General features: G+C 35.4%; 5 protein-coding genes across 5 annotated transcripts; 4 read left to right on the forward strand and 1 right to left on the reverse strand.

Annotated features, from left to right (window-relative positions):
• Window positions 1-3,870: 3,870 nt before the first annotated feature.
• On the forward strand, window positions 3,871-7,721 carry LOC130748241 (cold-responsive protein kinase 1-like). The gene is made up of 7 exons (XM_057601422.1): window positions 3,871-4,028; window positions 4,851-5,003; window positions 5,113-5,225; window positions 5,346-5,556; window positions 5,707-5,944; window positions 6,557-6,707; window positions 7,130-7,721. Exons 2-7 carry the CDS (start codon window positions 4,931-4,933, stop codon window positions 7,511-7,513), a joined length of 1,170 nt encoding a protein of 389 aa, XP_057457405.1. The 5' UTR covers window positions 3,871-4,028; window positions 4,851-4,930; the 3' UTR covers window positions 7,514-7,721.
• A 1,662-nt stretch (window positions 7,722-9,383) lies between these two features.
• Window positions 9,384-13,740, forward strand: LOC130742706 (cell division control protein 2 homolog). The gene is made up of 8 exons (XM_057594807.1): window positions 9,384-9,424; window positions 9,568-9,828; window positions 9,927-10,050; window positions 10,139-10,309; window positions 11,107-11,270; window positions 11,357-11,441; window positions 11,551-11,604; window positions 13,666-13,740. Exons 1-8 carry the CDS (start codon window positions 9,384-9,386, stop codon window positions 13,738-13,740), a joined length of 975 nt encoding a protein of 324 aa, XP_057450790.1.
• Window positions 12,055-13,030, reverse strand: LOC130749646 (uncharacterized). The gene is made up of 2 exons (XM_057603017.1): window positions 12,872-13,030; window positions 12,055-12,768 (listed from the first exon to the last, which is right to left on the reverse strand). Exons 1-2 carry the CDS (start codon window positions 12,984-12,986, stop codon window positions 12,194-12,196), a joined length of 690 nt encoding a protein of 229 aa, XP_057459000.1. The 5' UTR covers window positions 12,987-13,030; the 3' UTR covers window positions 12,055-12,193.
• A 1,739-nt stretch (window positions 13,741-15,479) lies between the features above and the next one.
• LOC130742709 (cell division control protein 2 homolog 1-like) lies at window positions 15,480-16,462 on the forward strand. Its single transcript, XM_057594809.1, has 5 exons — window positions 15,480-15,520; window positions 15,652-15,915; window positions 15,998-16,124; window positions 16,212-16,385; window positions 16,451-16,462. Exons 1-5 carry the CDS (start codon window positions 15,480-15,482, stop codon window positions 16,460-16,462), a joined length of 618 nt encoding a protein of 205 aa, XP_057450792.1.
• A 759-nt stretch (window positions 16,463-17,221) lies between these two features.
• Window positions 17,222-19,079, forward strand: LOC130749281 (uncharacterized). Its single transcript, XM_057602610.1, has 6 exons — window positions 17,222-17,419; window positions 17,499-17,583; window positions 17,675-17,728; window positions 18,537-18,617; window positions 18,716-18,753; window positions 18,880-19,079. Exons 1-4 carry the CDS (start codon window positions 17,256-17,258, stop codon window positions 18,615-18,617), a joined length of 384 nt encoding a protein of 127 aa, XP_057458593.1. The 5' UTR covers window positions 17,222-17,255; the 3' UTR covers window positions 18,716-18,753; window positions 18,880-19,079.
• Window positions 19,080-19,462: the final 383 nt, after the last annotated feature.

A 19,462-nucleotide genomic window follows, 5' to 3' on the forward strand; every position in this document is an offset into this window, starting at 1 on the left:
CTAAGTATCGATCTGGGATGTGATTTGAAAGGTGACTCCTCCAAAGTTTATAACATATACATTCAATTAAAAACTCTTTTATTATTTTATAAAAAAATACTAGTAATATATATATATATAATATATATCAAGAGATTAAAAGAATTTAGAATTATTCAACTGCCGCGCGCAGTTCCACACTTTTTATCATTAGTACTTCACCAAAATAAATAGGCTTAATCCAATTTTTGGTCCCTAGCCTTTGTCATAAATATGGCTTTAGTCCCTCGTCGGAGTAAATGTGGGGATTAGTCCTCAGTTTTTGACAAAATGATTGGTTTTAGTCATTCCGGCCGGTTTGGTCAACGCCGGAGCTCCGCCGGCTGATGTGGCTCTTGCCACGTCAATTAATGAGCCTCGCTGGATTTTTTTTCTTTTTTCATTAAATTAAAATAAAATAAAGACAAACAAAAATGAAAACATTAATTAACTCTCACTAATTAACCTCTTTTTTAATTAATTAAAATCCTCACCCAGATTTCTTCATCATCATAAACACCACCATCACCCTTCCTCATCCTCATCTCCTTTACACTCCCAAGCCCATAAATTTACAGACACTTCATCCCAATCCTAACAAGCCCAACCCAATCTTCACCACTGAGAAACCACCACCCCGAACCCCATTTTCCCTATCTTTCTTTCTTTTTTCACGCTCTCTCTCCCTCTGTTTTTGTTACTGTTTCTCTCCTTCTTCTTTTTTTATTCTCTGAAACCCTAGCCACCTTGGCTGCGGTATGGCGGGGGCTCGTCGGAACTGATGGATGACCCTCTAAAACACCAAATCGCTGCCTCTCTTCTTGACGCTGCCACCACCCGGACCTCTCCATGTTCGTCCACGCTTCCCTGGCGAGTTCAGATCGTGAGAAACCCTCTTCTCCTTCTCCTTCTCCTTGTCCTTCTTCCATGAACTCAGATCTGCACCCAGATTTTCAGATCCAAACTCAGATTTTTAGATCTGCACTCAAATTATAACATGTGTTGTTTCTTTCTTTCTAGTGCTAGTTTGGGGTTGGATTGAGGTTAAGGTTGAGGGTGGGGATGGGGAGTGGAGGGTTGGGGTTTCGGTTTGGCTCAGATTGTGGAATTGGGTACCGTGGAAAACATGGAGAAGAGTGAAAGGGAAGGGTGGTTAGCATAATTTATGAGATTGAAGCATTGAACCGGGACTTGCATTTCACCAAGTCTTTTGCAGGCAACCGTGAGAGGTTGTTTGATACCAATTCAAGTGGCAACTGCTCCATGCAATCTCTCTTTTTGGTCTTTGAACTTTGAACCATATCAATTTGGAAGTGTGAAATTTCTGGATTTTGCTCGGGGTAACAAAGAATTAAAGAAAGGAAAGAAAGCAATAGAATATAAAGAGAAGAGACATAAATCTGGATTGGGTTGAAGATGATGGGTTGTAGACCAGATTTGGGTTTTTCTTTGTAAGTCTGGGTTGGGTTTTTTTTATGATGATGATGGGTTGAAGATGATGTTGTTAATGATGAAGAAGATGCATTGAATGAAGATGATGTTGTTAACTAATTTAATAATTAGTGTTTTAATTTTTTTTAAATGAAAAAGGAAAAAATCCAAGTGGACTCATTAAATGACGTGGCAATGCCACATGGGCTTCCCGGAGTTCCGGCGTTGGCCCAACCGGCCAGAAGGACCAAAGCCAATCATTTTACTAAAAACTGGGGACCAATTCCCACCTTTACTCCGGTGATGGACTAAAATCATATTTATGACAAAGGTTGGGGACCAAAAACTGGATTAAAAGACCCTAAGTCTGACGAACTTAATTCACACGGATCTTTAAATCATCCATCGCAGTCAAAGGAATTTTTTGGGGTTTAAATCGAACCACACGTAATTGATGTTCATAATTCATATATTCGTGAGATATTAAATTATTCCCAAAGCAACCTTTTCGTGTGAATTATATACTTTTGATTTGATTTTCGTAAGAAGAATTATATTTCGATATTTATGGTACGTGCCTACGTGGTTTCTAAGTTTTCACATTATTTTCCATGGTTTTCATTCACAGTTGAATGAAACCATGCAATAGTATAGATTGTACAAAGAAGGAAGGAAGACCCACGTTTCACAATTCTCATCATCCAACTTGTTGGTGTAAAATATTGACGAGCCTGCTGCAGGTGGGACAATGATTTATTCAACTATTTTTTGTAACATCAGATTGAAAATAAATTATTAGTTTAATTTAAATAAAAAATAATGTAGCCGCTTCTAAAATATGGCTTTATGTAGAAGAGAATTATTGGATGTCCGTTTAAGAAAAAATTACATGGAAAGTGCATAAAAATTAAATTATACCTATTATTATAACATCTAAAATATATAATTTATGCATTTTATTGAGAGTCAAGAATTTATTCAAAAAAGAAATTATGAGAACAAACTCTCAAGCTTATTATGAAGATAATACACCCACCAGTAGAATAAAAAATCCACCAATATATATAAACTAATTCAATTATCTTGAACTGACGCTTTGGATATTACCTCTTTAAGGCCTTAGCCCAAGGTTGAACGGTTCCTTTTTTTATGAGCTGTTCCAAAAAAATTAATCATCCACCAAAGCTTAATTGTAGCAGAACAACTTTTTGAAAAGTCACATAATGGAAGAAAAAAGTTTTGAGTAGCTTAGAAACGTAAGATGAGTCATGCATTAAAAGGGAAATTCATACGATTCAAGTTTAGAGTTTACAAAGGAGTTGAGGTGTCCCTTTTGCAGTTTGCCGATGACACCCTTTTTATGGGGGAGGCATCTAAGCATAACATATTTACTGTGAAATGTGTTACACTGTTTCGAACTAACTACTGAGCGAAAGTCAATTTTTCAAAGAGAAAATTAGTGGAAGTTTGTGTTGATAGTAGCCATTTGATCAGCTTTGCATCCATGCTACATTGCAACCAGATGTTGATCCAGTTTAATTATCTTGGTATTCTGGTGGGTGAGAATCCTTGGAAGCTTTCATTCTGAGATCCAACCATTAATAAGCTTCGTTGAAGATACCATTGGGACTCACATTCCAAACCAAAACATCCTACCAATAAGATAAAAAACAACTCATGAACTAAAGGCGCACGCCAAGTCATGAGGTTCTTACCAATAAGATCAAAAACAAAAGTTCGCATCAATCTCATTTTGATTTGGGGACCAAATTTTGAAACCATTCGGGTTCGACAACCAATTATCCTTCCATATACGAATATTGCAATCGTTGTCCACCCTCAAAAAACAACCCCTTCAATCACCCAACTTTCTTGTTGAATTCCCCATCCAAGTATACCTCTCCGTAGCCTAAAGAAAATGAGCTCTCAGTATATGTCGCACTTTAAGGACTTGAGCCATGACTGAGTTCGGAAATTGGGAAATCCTCCAACCTTGCTTAGCCTACAAGCCACAAGGCATCATTAAAAGTTTTAAAACTCCTAAACCCCATTCCACTCTCCAAATTAAATTTCAAATTCTTTTCTACGCTAGAAACATGAAGGAACCTCCAGCGAAACAGCTTCAAAAACCACTGTGTAATAATAGTAAAAATATCCATGATTATAGTATTAATCTTTTTAAAAACGTGCAAATTATAAAATCAAAGAAGTGAAAAATCATACTACGTACTTACGTAGTACTTCAGGAAGGTCAGTGGTCTTTAAGCTTAATTAATTAATTTATTCAACCACTAGCAATGTTGCATTTCGATTTATACAAACAAGTGAAAACAAGTCTAGTCAATGGAAGCATAGTAGACTCACTCACACACACGCCAACGCACGCGTCCTTACACTCGCTAAGACCACCAGCACAGTGGATATTATATTTGAGCACACCCAATCATCATCTTCCCCTGTTATCATCTCAAATCTCAACCTTCTCCCTTCTTCTTCTTCTTCTTCTTCTTCTTCTCCTTGTCCCTCTCAGAACGGTTTACTCATCACTCTTGTTTCATTCTCGCTTCCACTTCCTAAAGGTTTGTTTCACCACAACCTTTGTATTTTCATGGCTTCTGTTTTCTTTCTCTTTTTGAAAATTTGTATTTGGTTTCTGTTATAGACGTTGACTTCTGATTGCATTCTTCTGTATCTATGAGTAGTTTTTTGATTTGGTGTTTTTTATTTTTAGTTTTAGTTTTAGTTTTGCTAATTTAACAATCATAATTATATTCATTTCTGGGTCAACGCCAGATTCTCCTTGTATAGAAAGTATTGATCTAGCAAGTTTAATTCGCATTGTGTAAACAGCAAGATGATTCTGAATTCTTATTTGGTGACAAAAATGGTGGAACGGAGAAAAAACACCTCCAGACTGCCTGCCGGCAGGGCGCCTGTGACATGCTGGCGAGGCCAGCAGAGGCCCACTCCTAGCAGGAGCACCAGGGATCTCTCTGAGCAGAGTTGCCCACCAACTAGGATTTTAGTTGGCGCAGGGGAATTTGAACGCTCGACCTGTGGGAGGTGCGAGTTAAACCCGGAACCTGTGGCTAGTTGTGCCGACCCATGTTGGCGATGATTCTGAATTCTGATGTTTGTTTATCGGTGTAGTTTAGTTTAGACTTTAGGCTAGGCTTTCTTTTGTGTAAATCTCTTTTATACAAAATCCTCTTCTGTTATAATTTGACATTGGTGAAAATGTTGGAGCTATGTTATCAGTTACCATTTTGTCTGTGTCTCATTTGATATAGAATACTATGAATGTAGTTAGTATGCTTTTGTAAGACTTGAAGTTTTTGCATCATTGCTTCAATTTACTACTTTTCTTCAAGACCATTGACAATTGTGTATGGTTCTGTCAGGTGCTTGAAACTGGGTTCTTTTGAAGATACTGATTGCATTTGACATTAAAAGCAGCCGCATTCCGACAGTGCGTAAAATCATGACCTGTTTTTCTTTCTTACGTAGTAGGAAAGTGCCTCCTCTAGCAAGTACAAATCCTGACATTGATAAAGGTAGCTTTAAGGAATATGGTTGTAGTTGTACTATTGTATTAAGATACTTATGATATATTATATGAACTCATTACAGTGGTTGATTTTAATTGAATGTGCTTTTGAACAGAAATTTCGGGCATCCATGTAAGAGTGTTCACCTACAAAGAACTAAAAATTGCCACTGACAATTTCAGCCCGGTTAATAAAATCGGTGAGGGTGGTTTTGGTCCTGTCTATAAGGTAACCAAAGAACTTCCATGTATTAATTGCTTGCATCACAACATCAGTTGTCTTGAACATTATTGTTTTCCTTCCTTCATTACCAATGAAATCTGAACAAATATTATGGTGGATGATCAGGGAGTGCTAAAGGATGGGAAAGTAGGTGCTATAAAAGTTCTTTCAGCTGAATCAAAGCAAGGGGTGAAGGAATTCATGACAGAGATTAATGTGATATCAGAAATAGAGCATGAAAATTTGGTTCAACTATATGGTTGTTGTGTGGAAGGAAATCACCGAATATTAGTCTACAATTACCATGAGAACAATAGCCTTGCACAAACGCTTCTAGGTAAATGCATCTAAATTTTTTGGTAATGTTTGCAGGCAAAGACCTTTTTTTGCATTATTTAGAATTTTAAGGACTTGTTATGTTAATTGGTCTTCGACTCTCAACCTTATCCAAATTCTCTTTGAATAATAATTCTTTCTTCACTTGCAGGTGGAGGTCACAGTAATATCCACTTCGATTGGCGAACGCGATCTAGGATATGCATTGGGGTTGCACGTGGACTTTCCTTTCTTCATGAGGAAGTACGACCGCATATTGTTCACAGAGATATAAAAGCCAGCAATATCCTCCTTGACAAGGACCTTACTCCTAAGATTTCAGATTTTGGTCTTGCAAAACTTATTCCAGCATATATGACTCATGTCAGCACACGTGTAGCAGGAACAATGTAAGTATTTTAAGTTACAGTCAGTACATAATATTGAAGCATTTATTTTGTCTTAGCAGTTGAAAGAGCAGGGTATCCTTCCAGATTTCATATTGAACTTGTAACATAGCTAGGATCTACAAATCATGTTTGAGCGTATCCTATCCTATATTGAAACAAACCAAACCCACCCCCATTTAAATAAGGCTGCAAAGAAAGCCCGCCAAGTTCAGATAAGGGAGTGCTTCCCCCAACCATGAAAGGGAAGACTCATTATTTTAGGTCAGCTGTTATACTGTGTTTTAATGATGACATAAGAGGTTCATTTGGTTGAGCCAGTGCTCTGCATAGATTTTTTTTCCAATAAATGCAACACAAATAAACTTAGTCTGGCTGGTACAAAATTGATTTGTCAACTAAAACCATGAGATCATTGATGGTACTGCTAAACCGCACTTATTTGTTGTTAATGGAAACGTGAATGTTTGTTTCTTTGAGGGTGTTATTGACCTGAACGTTACATAATGAGAAAGTTGAAAGCCTAGATTTTACTATTTGCGCTGTTATCTACTTATCTCCCTTGTGTTACCAATTACTTATATCATTAACTCATTGCTGCATGTGTTATTGTAGAGGTTATTTGGCACCAGAGTATGCAGTAAGGGGGCAGCTGACACGTAAAGCAGATATTTACAGTTTTGGTGTCCTCCTTGTGGAGATAGTCAGTGGGAGATGCAACACAAATTCACTATTACCAATAGGAGATCAATATATTCTAGAAAAGGTACACACCTTTTCTATGTTCCCTGTTATGTTGGCATATCTTTCACATGTGGAGAACACATAGTATTAGGGAAAAGATAAAATAGGTTCCTGTGCTTTAATAAGCAAGCTGCAAAGTTCTTTGAGCATTTTACATTCAATTAATGTTAAGTTGTTTTCACTGCTAATGTTGTGACTTAATAACATAGCCTTCTTTTCTATGCTTCAAGTTGAAAGGAGATAAATTATGTGATTAAAAAAATACTTACTCCTATTTTAAAACCTAAAATGATATTTTGGAATTCTCCCTCCCCTCAGTGAACTAGACAAGGAGAGATAGCTCCCCTTCCATCCCTGGTTTGAACCAAACCTAGCAGTGTCAGTGTTGTGAGTCTTGTGATAGTTTCCTTTAGTCTAGCTCTAATTTCAGCTTTGTGCTTGCAGGCCTGGGATCTTTATCAGCAAAACGAATTGGTAATGCTAGTAGACATATCACTAAACGGGGCATTCGATCCTGAGGAGGCTTGCCGAATTCTGAAAATTGCGCTACTTTGCACTCAGGATAATCCGAAACTCCGGCCATCCATGCCTTCTGTGGTCAAGATGCTCGCCGGAGAAATGGATGTTGATGAAAGTAAGATAACAAAACCAGGCTTGATTTCAGATGTTATGGACCTTAAAATTAGACAACCGAAGGGTAATAAAGATACCAAGACTTCATCTTCATTCAATAGTTCCTCTGCATCAGACAGCCAGGGCACTATGAAGTCATTAGCTGCTTCAAGTGCTGCATCTACCTTCACTGTAAAATATGATAAAAGCATGTAAACATCATTCCTTAATGATTTACTTTTTATTTAATTTTTTTTATTTCATTTTTTTGAATGAGTGTTATCTCATGTAAATTTGCTGACGGTTCCATATCTGTTCTAATTTAATTTTTTTTTCCCGATGGCACTAGGAAGTTTTGGGAAATTATGAACCATCTTGTAAATTTGGACCATGGTTATGAGCAAATAATAGTTTGTAGTTTGAAGGCCTTTTTCTTTTATCTTGTCTCTAGGGTGGAAATAAGGCTAGGCTTCATCAAAATATGCTTAACCCTGAATCCAGAACTTTATCTGAAACCTGTCACATACTTATATTATATGCTACATTTTGGCCTTCTTTTCAAAACATGAAGTGTAGCCTGAAAACTTTCTTACGAGCGACATGTAGGTGCAGGTCAAGATACGGGACTGCAATTCTCTTCTATAAGAGGACGACGCTTTTACGTAACGACAGGGTGTAAGCACCTACTTGGCTACTTCAGGGTTGATTTCAAAACCAAAATAAATGGCAAGGGTCATGTTAGAAAGAGAAAGATCAGTACCTTCATGGGTTGACTGGTCAAAATTTTAAAATATTTAAAAAAAAAACAAATAAAAGGAAACTCCCACAGATTCATGATACTCATACTAGTTTTGGTTCAAACTGGGAAATGGAGGAAGTAATCTCTCCTTGTTCGGTTCAGATAAGGATAAGTATTTTTTTCATTACATAACTTATCTCTTGTTTTAATATTTAAGGTTCACTTTCAAAAAATATATATTTAAGGTTAAGAGTTCAATTTTTAGAAACTACACACTTTTGAGGAGAAGTCGGTTCTCTAGTAGTTTGTTGGTTTGGAATATCTCCAAATACTAATATGTCCTATGTTTGAATCTGGCATGTGAAGCTTACACTTTTAAGGAGACATTTGACATTTATCATACCTGAATGAGATAAGATTACGTCAAAGATAATACTTGTAGTTAAAAAAAAAACTAAGATTTAGGGGGGAGCCAGAATTATGTAACAAGAAATTTTAGCCACCCATTCTTATTTTCTCTCTAGAAGATATATTGTCAATGTAATTTTTTTTTTTACACAGATATTCAATTATTTTCTACTACATCAAAGACTATATAATTATAATTTAATAAAAATAAATGAAGAATATAAATATTTATCGCACGTGGCATATGATAATTAGATGACAATGTAAAACTTCTTTACACTGTACTGATATAGGCTTGTCTAATAGAAGGGTGCATTAATTCTATAAGTGTCTAGGGATTAAGCATTGTACATACAAATAAGTGGGTCGGGCGGTCCAAGACTCCAAACGGGTCAAAACCAAGATATAAATATAAGACACATGCTCAAGCGGTAGGAGTTCTCACTTTTTACCCGATATTGTTTTCTTCTTGATTCTCTCTCTAACCTCTCAAGTTTGAGTTCTATATCGGAACAACACCGACACTAAACATCAATTAAACTCTTCTTAATTTGATACTGACCACAACATAAAATACTTCAATTTAATTTGTGCAATTAACAGTTTAATGCTGAGCACACAAAATAATTAAATATGTAATGAATTTTGTTAAATAGTTTCATAAACTACTACTATAATTTTACACCATTAACTACTCACATGTCACAGTGAATTGCATCGAGTTAGTTAGCGGAACAGCCACGTGGCATGGCTCTAATTTACAAACAGAAGTTAGTTATTCGTTTTGGCGGGAAACGTTAACACGAATAAAATCAGCTTCACTTCACGCTTTTCGAACACTCTTCCATGGTTCATTCTCAATCTCATTCCTCAACGCACTATCTCCCTCTGAACTCAAACCCTCTCTTCTCTCTTCTCTTCGCTTCGCTTCCATTCAACATGGCAGTGGAAGAACACGGTTCAAGTTCCTCTGATTCTTGGTAAGTTCAATCCAATTCAATCTTCAAATCACGTTCACATCCTCCGATCATTCTCTGTATGTTGTTCTTGCAAATTGAATTCAATCTTGAAGCCGATCAGTTTTCTCTAATGGAAGTAGTTGATTTTGTTCTGGATTCCGCAGGATCGTGCGCATGTTGCAGTGCAGGATCTGTAGTTCGACGCGCCAGCGTTTAGAAGGATTCAACGACATGGAGATTCTTGCGAAGCTCGGCCAAGGCGCGTTCGGAAAAGTCTTCCGCTGCCGCGATCGGAAAACTGGCCGCCTCGTCGCCGTGAAACAAATCGAGATTCCGCCAGGCCTTACTATGATCACGCGTTCCATCAAAATGACCAGAGAAATGGATCTTCTAAAGAAAGTACTCGATCATGACAACATTGTGAGGTGACAAATTATCATTATGATTATCGCTTGTATTTGAAATCAATTTTTCACACTAGAATTGCTTCGCTGAGTTCAAAATTTTCAATCCATGGGATTAGGTTGCTGTATCATGTGGTTACCGAGGATAAGAAATATTTGTATCTCGTGTTTGAGCATCTGGACTGTGATCTTCATCAGTACATTAGAGAACATAGTCACACTGTAGATCCAGCGATTAGAAAGGTAGGAGTGAAAAACTGAGAAGTTTTATATGATTTGTTTAATTTCCGGTGTAATGAGTTTTTGAATTTTGTGTTTAATGTTATTGTAGAATTTTCTGCGTCAAATACTCACTGGAGTGGCGTACTGTCATGCGAATCAGATTCTCCACAGAGATTTGAAGCTAAAGAATCTGCTGATGGATCGATCTAAGAACATAATCAAGCTAGCTGATTTTGGCCTGGCTAGAGCATTGGGAGATCCTGCTCAGCATAGTCAAAATGTATGATGGTTATTTTTGAAAATTTAATTTGTGCTTTCATCAGTATACTGCTATCTAGGAACATAATCAAACTAGCTAATGTATGATGGTTATTTTTTAAAATTTTAATTTGTGCTTCATCAGTGAACAGAGAGTGTATAGGAACAGAGAATACATATATGATAGACCAAATATATTTTGGTGACACAGAAAAAGTTTAGTTGACAATCCAAGTAATGGTGATAGCAAGAAAGTGGTGAAAAATGGAAGATATGATAAAAAAGAGAAAGTGAATGGAAATAGGATATATGAGAAAATATGAGTGAATGTGTCAAAATGAGATCGAAAGATTAAGTTAAAATGGATGAATTAAAATAGATGACCAAATAATTTACTTAGAATCCCTCGGTCTCTAAATGATGTCTCATTTATTATCCTAACAAATAAAATTATGGCATGTCAATTAAAAATATGTAAATATTACATTTATAACCTTACTTGAGTATAATCTCACGGGTAATAATAAAAATGAGACACAATTTTTGAATAAAATGATCCCACCTCATCCCATTTTTCTCTTCATATTTATCTTCTTATAATATCACATCAATTACCTTTCTTCCGATCTTTTCTCAGTTTTGGGGTCTACACTATGGAGATTTGCATGAATCATTTTCCATTTGTCAGTTATACATACTTACTTTTCAACTTTGGCTAATTTTTATTTGTTATCCCATTTTCCAATTATGATTTGTTATTACACAATTTGATAAATTTCATATAAAAGCTCCAGTGAAATATTCTTACTTTTTTGTCAGTTGGGAACTCGGTGGTATAGGGCTCCTGAACTTTTGTTTGGCCTTCCATATTCAACCCCAGTTGATTTGTGGTCTGTGGGGTGTATATTTGGTGAGATGGTTATTGGAAATCCAATATTCAAAGCTCTTCATTTTGTCGATGATGAATTAGAGGCGATATTCAGGTAACTAAGTTGAGATATAAACCAATTATTTGCTCTCTTTGTTTGCAACAGAACTCACAGTTGATTTGTTTTCTCTATGATCAAAGAGTGTTAGGTACCCCAACAGAGGAAACCTGGCCAGGAGTTACTAGCTTTAATGACTTTCAGAACATCCGCCAATATAAACCATTGGTACTAATTTTTTTCACTTCTCAAATGAGTTTTTACTTCACCAATTGTATTTTCCTGTTATAGAATCTGGGCAACTATAAAAGTGTATGTATCTCCCTGCTATGTGCAGGACCTGGAGACAATTTTTGCTGATCTTGGCACAGCTGGCCTTGATCTTCTCACTGTAAGTTTGGATTTCTTTTTTTTACCTGGCATGTGGAGGGAACTTAACACCTCATGAGATGACTAAAAAGTCACTGTTAGATAAATATTTGATTCTAACTTACAAGAAAGGGGTTGATAGAGGGAAAAAAAAGTTAAATTCACTCCAACAAATTGGCTTACATATTCGTTTGCTTTCCATAAATGGTCATAAATTGGCCAATCCAACAAATTGATAGAGGGAAAAATTGAAAAAGCCACTGTTTAATGTGAACAAGCTCTCAGTTTTGTCTTGAGAAGCTTAACAAGGAACACAATAGTTTAGAGGAAAAGAATAGGAGAAAGAATGATAACATGAAGGCTAATGGAATTGAAGAACGAATTGAAGAGGCAAGAAATGAATCAACTTTTACAGAGCAAAATGTGTTGTGTGCTAGTTATATATGATAAAACAAAATCACACACACTGAAATAGACGAATCAAATCAAATATGTAAAATAAAATGATGGTCTCACAACATATATGTAAAATAAAATGTTCCATGACTGCTAAGAACAACCACAAACAGAAAAAATCTACATGATACCCTCCATAAGCCCCCCATGAACCCTTAGCATCTCCATTTGGATAGCAACACAACACCCAATTTGACATCTAGGAGGGTTATACGATTATAATAACCAGGCCGGTCAACTAATGTTTTAAATTCTTCTTCAGTTATATCAGCAAAACCCGGATAACTCACACCCTTTGGGGGGAGGGTTAAAACAAGATTTTGCTTCAACACATTGAACCTGTCTTCTACCTCCTTTTCGTTAGCGTATTCTTTCTCCCACACCTCGCGCCAGGATTTGAAAGCTTCTTCTGGGGTTATATCCATCGCAGCAGCTGCAACAAGTTCAGGATCGGAATCTTCTGGAATTGGAATTGGAGCCTTGAGTTGTTTGCGGGATACAGAAGAATAACAATCCTTCGGAAATTTTGTTCTGAACGCATCAAATTCGTCTGCGGTTCGATCAGCAAGAAGCGGAAAATTGATAGCATGACTTGAGGTTGAGGGGATGGTCCTATCAAGAGATTGCTGGAAACTCTCGAACCTCCGATCTTTCTCGTCTTTGTTAGGGTATTTTTTTCCATATATATCGCACCAGATTTCGAAAGCTTCTCTAGGGGTTAAATCAATTGCTGCAGAATTAAGAAAGAATATGATTTAGGGTTTACTTTAGGATCGGAATCTAAAACAAACAAGAATTAGAAAACATGAAATTAAGAAAGAGAGAGTTTGTACCGGAATCAGTGTTGTCTTCTTCAACTTTCAATTTCTTTACCGGTGGAGCAAAATCCTTCGAATCGTGGTCTGGAATTAGAGACGCGGAGGGGCTGGAAACGGAGGCGCCAGGCATCGAGGAGAGGAGAGGAAGAATGGAACGGAATGAAACAACTACCACGCTTGCTTCTTTTTCTTGAAATCCTATTCCTTCTCAGTTGAGCCCAAACTGGTTTTTGACAAAAAAACAAAATAGCCCACTTATCAATATGTAGTTTTTAAAAACACATTTATCAAACATAATTTTAGATTAAAAAACTTGCAAATCTATATAGCTTTTACTTTTCAAAAAAGAATAGCTTTTAAAATAAGTTTTTTTTTTTTTAAAATAAGTTAAAGTTAGATATAAACGATTTCAAAAATGTATATTATAGAAAATAGATTTTTGAGTTAGATGAAACATTTATCAAATAAACACACTTGCCACACTAATTGTGATTTTTTTTCCGAAAAACATAGATCAAACTGGAATTGGATGAACACCCGACACAAACTATTTTCAACATTAAAAATTATGTCTCTGTTAGTTTACTTTTTATGCAACAAGAATCATGTATGGATAATAAATGTAAGTTATATTAGTCATTATGCATAGGATACATTAGTCACTATAAAGGCTAACATGAATTACATTTGTAGTTCATACAAAACGGTTCCTTTGTCAATTTAATTGTCTTGTTTATGATTATCTTTTTCTCCTACTCTTTTTTTCATAGAAGTACTTTCTGGTTGACAACAATTGATCTGCTTTGCAGAGTATGCTTTGCCTGGACCCAAGTAAACGAATTTCTGCTGAGGCTGCTCTGGAACATGCTTACTTTAATGATTGAACTTGGTATCTCTTTACTCTTATGGTTCTCTCTCAATTTACCTGCTTATTGCTGTTATGCCTTTACTCACATCACTGTCTATGTATTGAATACCAAATGCAATGGTGAAGGCTATATATACAACATTAATAAATGCATAGAAAAAGGTAGCAGATTTATTGAAAATGTTTGTTATTTTCATTCAGGTTATCAAAGGAGAAGTGAAGCTTGGTTAGCAGAACAACAGAAGAAATTCATTTCCCTTCCCTCAAGTGCTCAATTTTGATTCTTTTGTTATCAATTACATTCATTAACATTTCACCTTTCATTACTTCGAGGGCCGATATACTGATACAGTTACTCTGTCGCTTACATAGTACTAGCATTACTTGAATGTGGTAGAATCATGAGAAATTCTAAGCTGAGATTTGCATACAAGTTTTGTTGGCTGTTTTCACTTCTTTTTAATCGCATAACCTTTACTGCATGATATTAGTAGCCCGGTGCAAAGTAGTTTTATACCTAATAGTAACACGCATGATAATGTCACAGTGCTTCACGAGGTTATTCATTTTCAAAAGTACTCTGAATTTTTTTGAGAATTTGGAGTTCAAACTTGACTTGAAGAAGGCCTACGATCATCTTGATTGGAGGTTCTTGGAGGCCACACTTTGTGAGTTTGGTCTTCCAGAGGTTACTATTTTGAACTGAAGTTTTAAACATTTATAAAAATAATCCAATTAGATAATCTTGTAACCATTAAATTTAAAATAAAAGTCACTTAATTTGTTATCTTATCAATAATGTGGAAAAATATATAATATATACTAATCTAACTAAAGACGTTCAAAAAAAAAATCTAACTAAAGACAATTTCTTTGGTACTCTCTCAAAATGGAAAAGCTTAACCTACATTTTACTTTAATCGGTCATGATTTATTTTGTCACAACACATTTTTACTTTAATCTGTGATGATTTATTTTGTCACAATTTTTTTTAAAATTGCAATTCAATCCTGTGTATCTAAATAATAAACTAAAGGGTGCTAAACCCACTCATTTTCAAGTGTATCGGAGCAATGCCCCTAACTAAAGTTACTAAAATTATGTTTGTGAAAATTATTGGAAGAGACTGACCCGTCATATCGGTTTGACCAATAAGTACACCAAAATTGATTATTTAAAATGATAAAGCCGATAAAAGCTAAGGATTCACCGATTAAGGTTTAACGTCATCATTTATTTTATTTAACACACTATTATGATTAAGGGTGATAAATGGATGGATTGGATAGATTTGCATGAGTCATAATGGATAGGTCAATATAATCCATTAATTCATTAAGCATACACTAAGGGCCTGTTTGGATTGGCGTTGGAGAGGCCAAACGTGCGTTGCGTTGCCGTAAACGCCGTTTTGCCATCACAAAATAACATCAAGCACACAAAATAATCAAATACATTATATTTATTTAGTATAAAAAGTAAAAACTACAAAAAAAAAGAAAAAATACCCCGTTTACTCACAAGTAACTGAATTGCATTGAGTTAGTTAGCGGAAGTGCCACGTGGCATGGCTCTAATTTCGATAACCGAAGTTAGTTACTCGTTTTGGCGGGAAATGTCAATCGACGAAATAAAATCAAGAGCTTCACGCTTTTCGAACTCTCTTTCATCGTTCATTCTCAACAACGCACTTTCTCCCTCTGAACCCAAACCCTCTCTTCTCAGTTCTCTCTTCCTCTCGCTTCCATTTCAACATGGCGAGGGAAGAACGCGGTTCAAGTTCCTCTGATTCTTGGTAAGTTACGTTGAATCCAATTCAATCTTCAAATCACGTTTTGATACTCTGATTCTTGCCAATTGAATTCAATCTTGAACCCGATCAGTTTTCACTAATGGAAGTAATTGATTTTGTCATCGATTCCGCAGGATCGTGCGCATGTTTCAGTGCAGGATCTTCAGTTGTTTTACGCCGCCACAGCAGCGTTTAGAGGGATTCAACGACATGGAGATTCTTGATGAGATCGCTGAAGGCGGCTTTGGAAGAGTTTTCCGCTGCCGTGATCGGAGCACCGGCGATATCGTCGCCGTCAAACAAATCGAGCTTCCCGCTGACATTACAAATCGAGCTTCCATCAAAATTAACAGAGAAATCGAGCTTCTTCAACAAGTCAACCACGACAACATTGTGAGGTGATGAAAATTAATTTCAATGCATTCGTATTAATTATCATCATTTTGATTTTGATTCTTTGATGAAATCATTCAAAATTAGGTTGCTGAGACATGTGCAAACAGAGGATAGGAGATATGTGTATCTCGTTTTTGAGCTTCTGGATTGTGATCTTTTTCAGTACATTAGAAGGTCCCGTCGCTTGTTTGTGGAACCATGGCTTAGAAAGGTAGAGGAGTAAGGAGGAGTTTCGATCTGTAATTTGCTTTCTTTCACAACGATGAATGAGTTTTTGAATTTCTTTTATTTTGTGTAGAGATTTCTGCACCAAATACTCACTGCAGTGGCGTACTGTCATGCGAATCAGATTCTCCACAGAGATTTGAAACCAAAGAATCTGCTGATCGATGAATCTAGGGACATCATCAAGCTTGCTGATTTTGGCCTCGCCAGACCATTTGGAGATCCAACTGGCCAGTATACTGATAAAGTAAGATGGTTAATTACTTTTCAAAATTTTAATTTGTGTAAGTGAATGAAAATGCATGTGAACAGAAAAGAGAATAATAATTGTTTGGGTATCTACTATTAAATGAAACCTTTATATGATTCACATTCTAAATTAACCATTTCAAGAGAGATATTAATAGAAAGTTAATAATGTTTCAATCACACTTCACTATAATTGAAAATTGAGTGGAAAAAAGAGAGGGAAAGCAAGAGATGTAGTTAGTAATATGATTGAAAGAGAAGATAAAATAGATAAAAAATGAAGTGGGGGTGTGAATGAATTATAGGTCGAGAGAAAAATGAGAAATTCGATAGAAAAAAAAGAAATAAAAATGAGATGCAATAAAATGTGTGTGAATAAATAGAAATGAGATCAAAGAAAAAGTTAGATGTGAGTGAATCACAATAGATCATGGGATTAGATACTTAGAATTCGGATTGAGATACTCAATCGTCGAATTGTGTCTCATTTCCTGTCCAACCAATAAAATTATGATATGTCAATTAAAAAATATATGAATAAATTGAGTGATTTTTAATTAATAATAACACAATCTCATTGCTGAAACCGAAAATGAGATTTAAGGATATAGTCAAAACCAACCTCTCTATATTTAATTTATATTCTTATTATATCACATCATATATATATATTATATTATCCATTATTTAATCACTTGTCTTCCGTATCTTTTTTACACTTTATGGAGATGTCCATGAATCCTTTTCCCTGTGTCAATTATACATGTTTACTTTTATGTTATTTGACAATTTTCATATAAAAGCTCTAGTAAAAACGATAACGCTTGTTGGTATTGTACACTTCACAAAGGTCTCTTATTTTTGTCAGATGGGAACTCGCTTTTATACGGCACCTGAAATCTTGTTTGACGGTCCATATTCAACCCCAGCTGATTTGTGGTCTGTGGGCTGCATATTTGGTGAGATGATTATTGGAAATCCAATATTTGAAACTCTTTATGCTTGCCAAAATGAATTAGAGGCGATATTCAGGTATTAAGTTGAGATATAAACCAATTATTAGCTCTCTTTGTTTGCAATAGAACTAACAAATATTTTCTTACGATCAAAGAGTGTTAGGTACCCCTACAGAGGCAACCTGGCCAGGAGTCTCTAGATTTATTGACTATCCAAAATATGGCAAATATGATACAATGGTACTAAATTTTTTCACTTCACTAATTATATTTTCCTGTTATAGAATCCTGGGCTGCTATGAAAGCTTACGTATCTCCCTGCTATGTGCAGAACCTGCCAATGATTTTTGAAGCTGTTGGCCCAGATGGCCTTGATCTTCTTACTGTAAGTTTCATTTGCTTCCTCGTTTGAAAAAGTAAAGATATAGTGTTTCATTTCAACTTGTGCAGATGGTTATTATTATATTATGTTTTCTTTTTTGTTTTAAGTGCTTGTGGAAAAATTTATCCAGAACTATTTTATAATGAACACAGTAGTTCAGGGGAATGCAAAACTTCCACCATGGACTCTGTAGTTCATGTTTTATGCAACAAGAATCATATATGCATAGGATACATTAGTCATGGACTCTGTAAGTTAAATTAGCCATTAATGCATAGGATACATTAGAGTCCCTATATTTAAAGACTAGCATGAATTACATTTGTAGTTCTTACAAAACAGTTCCTTTGTTAATTTTCTCTTGTTTATGATTATCTTTTTCTCCTACTCTTTTAAGGGCTTTCTGGTTAACACCATGTAATAATCAGAGAGTTAGTGATGTTAGTTTAATTAGTTCAGTTAATGCGAAACTAACTTCAGTTGAGTTGCGGTTGTTAGTTACTCTATAGACTAGTTCACAATTATCAATTGAATTCAACTATATAAATAACTTTGTATCACACATTCACAATTATCAATTGAATTCATTTCCTTTCTTCAAGCTTCTGCATATTTTATCCTGGTTGTAAACAAATGATTTTGCAAATCTTAAATTATAATTGCTAGTATTTTTCAAGCAGGGAAAGTAAGTTATAGATTATGTCATTATGTGAGTCATAATTTGTATTAAAAAGGTTGAAAGAAAACTGTTATGCCTTGCCCATAATATTTTAAATTCTCTCTTTAATGCCCAGTTTCTTTTGCTTTGCAGAGGATGCTTACCCTGGACCCAGATACTCGGATTTCTGCTGAGGCTGCTCTGGGACATGCTTACTTTAATGGTTTGGACTAGGTATCTCTTTACTCTTATGGTTCTCTCTCAATTTATTTACCTGTTTATTGCTGCTAATCCTGCTATGCCTTTACTTACATCACTGTCTGTGCTTTCAGTCCACCGAATAGAAGTGTATTGAAGACCAAATGCAATGGTAAAGGCCATATCTATAACATTGATAAAAGCCATTAAAAAAGAAGTAGCAGAGTTATTGAAAATGTTTGGGGTTTGCTGGTTTTGATTTCTTTGAATCGACTAATCTTTTACTATTTTCATTCAGGTTACCAAAGGAGAAGTGAGGTTTTGGTTAGCTGAACAACTGGAGAAATTCATTTCCCTTCTCAAGTGCTCAATTTTGATTCTTTTGTTATCAGTACTATATGTTCATTTTCAACATTCATTACTTCAAGGGCCGATATACAGATAAAGTTACCCTGATGCTACTTTCCTTGCTTACATAATAATAATGACATTGCTTGAATGTGGTAGAATCGTGAGAATTCTAAGCTTGAGATTTAATTTGCATACAAGTTTTGTTGGTTGTTTTCACTTCTTGGGTCCAGAGTTTTGGAAAACGTTTTGGATTCTTGCTTAACAGGGTCAATACGTGATAAAAACATTCAACGATTGTTTTTGAAAAACTGTGCAAAATATATTTTGTTCTTTTTTATGGGCCATTTTAAAGTTTTCGTACATGTATTGAGTTGAGTAAGAGTATTGATGATGGCCAGGATGAGTTTTTGTGAGTTTAAATAATGTTTTCATTTACAATTAGTTCTAACTTCAAAATCAATTGAGATTGAAGCTATAAATTCTAACTTCGATTATGGACATAAAATTAATGCGCTTTTACAACTGGATTT

The sequence above is a fragment of the Lotus japonicus genome, chromosome 3 (assembly GCF_012489685.1).
Source record: "Lotus japonicus ecotype B-129 chromosome 3, LjGifu_v1.2".
Lineage (NCBI taxonomy): Eukaryota > Viridiplantae > Streptophyta > Magnoliopsida > Fabales > Fabaceae > Lotus > Lotus japonicus.

What these genes read in the sequence shown, in the direction of transcription:
- LOC130748241 (XM_057601422.1), top strand. Translation starts at nt 4,931, where the DNA reads ATGACCTGTTTTTCTTTCTTACGTAGTAGGAAAGTGCCTCCTCTAGCA. An exon ending in GTTTTGGTCCTGTCTATAAG is followed by an intron (nt 5,226 to 5,345) that starts GTAACCAAAGAA and finishes GTGGATGATCAG; the next exon opens with GGAGTGCTAAAGGATGGGAA. An exon ending in ATCAATATATTCTAGAAAAG is followed by an intron (nt 6,708 to 7,129) that starts GTACACACCTTT and finishes TTGTGCTTGCAG; the next exon opens with GCCTGGGATCTTTATCAGCA.
- LOC130742709 (XM_057594809.1), top strand. Translation starts at nt 15,480, where the DNA reads ATGGCGAGGGAAGAACGCGGTTCAAGTTCCTCTGATTCTTG. An exon ending in TCAAGTTCCTCTGATTCTTG is followed by an intron (nt 15,521 to 15,651) that starts GTAAGTTACGTT and finishes TCGATTCCGCAG; the next exon opens with GATCGTGCGCATGTTTCAGT. An exon ending in TGGAACCATGGCTTAGAAAG is followed by an intron (nt 16,125 to 16,211) that starts GTAGAGGAGTAA and finishes TATTTTGTGTAG; the next exon opens with AGATTTCTGCACCAAATACT.
- LOC130742706 (XM_057594807.1), top strand. Translation starts at nt 9,384, where the DNA reads ATGGCAGTGGAAGAACACGGTTCAAGTTCCTCTGATTCTTG. An exon ending in TCAAGTTCCTCTGATTCTTG is followed by an intron (nt 9,425 to 9,567) that starts GTAAGTTCAATC and finishes TGGATTCCGCAG; the next exon opens with GATCGTGCGCATGTTGCAGT. An exon ending in GATCATGACAACATTGTGAG is followed by an intron (nt 9,829 to 9,926) that starts GTGACAAATTAT and finishes CCATGGGATTAG; the next exon opens with GTTGCTGTATCATGTGGTTA.
- LOC130749281 (XM_057602610.1), top strand. Translation starts at nt 17,256, where the DNA reads ATGGGAACTCGCTTTTATACGGCACCTGAAATCTTGTTTGACGGTCCA. An exon ending in ATGGCAAATATGATACAATG is followed by an intron (nt 17,584 to 17,674) that starts GTACTAAATTTT and finishes TGCTATGTGCAG; the next exon opens with AACCTGCCAATGATTTTTGA. An exon ending in ATGGCCTTGATCTTCTTACT is followed by an intron (nt 17,729 to 18,536) that starts GTAAGTTTCATT and finishes TTTGCTTTGCAG; the next exon opens with AGGATGCTTACCCTGGACCC.
- LOC130749646 (XM_057603017.1), bottom strand. Translation starts at nt 12,986, where the DNA reads ATGCCTGGCGCCTCCGTTTCCAGCCCCTCCGCGTCTCTAATTCCAGAC. An exon ending in AGAAGACAACACTGATTCCG is followed by an intron (nt 12,769 to 12,871) that starts GTACAAACTCTC and finishes TTAATTCTGCAG; the next exon opens with CAATTGATTTAACCCCTAGA.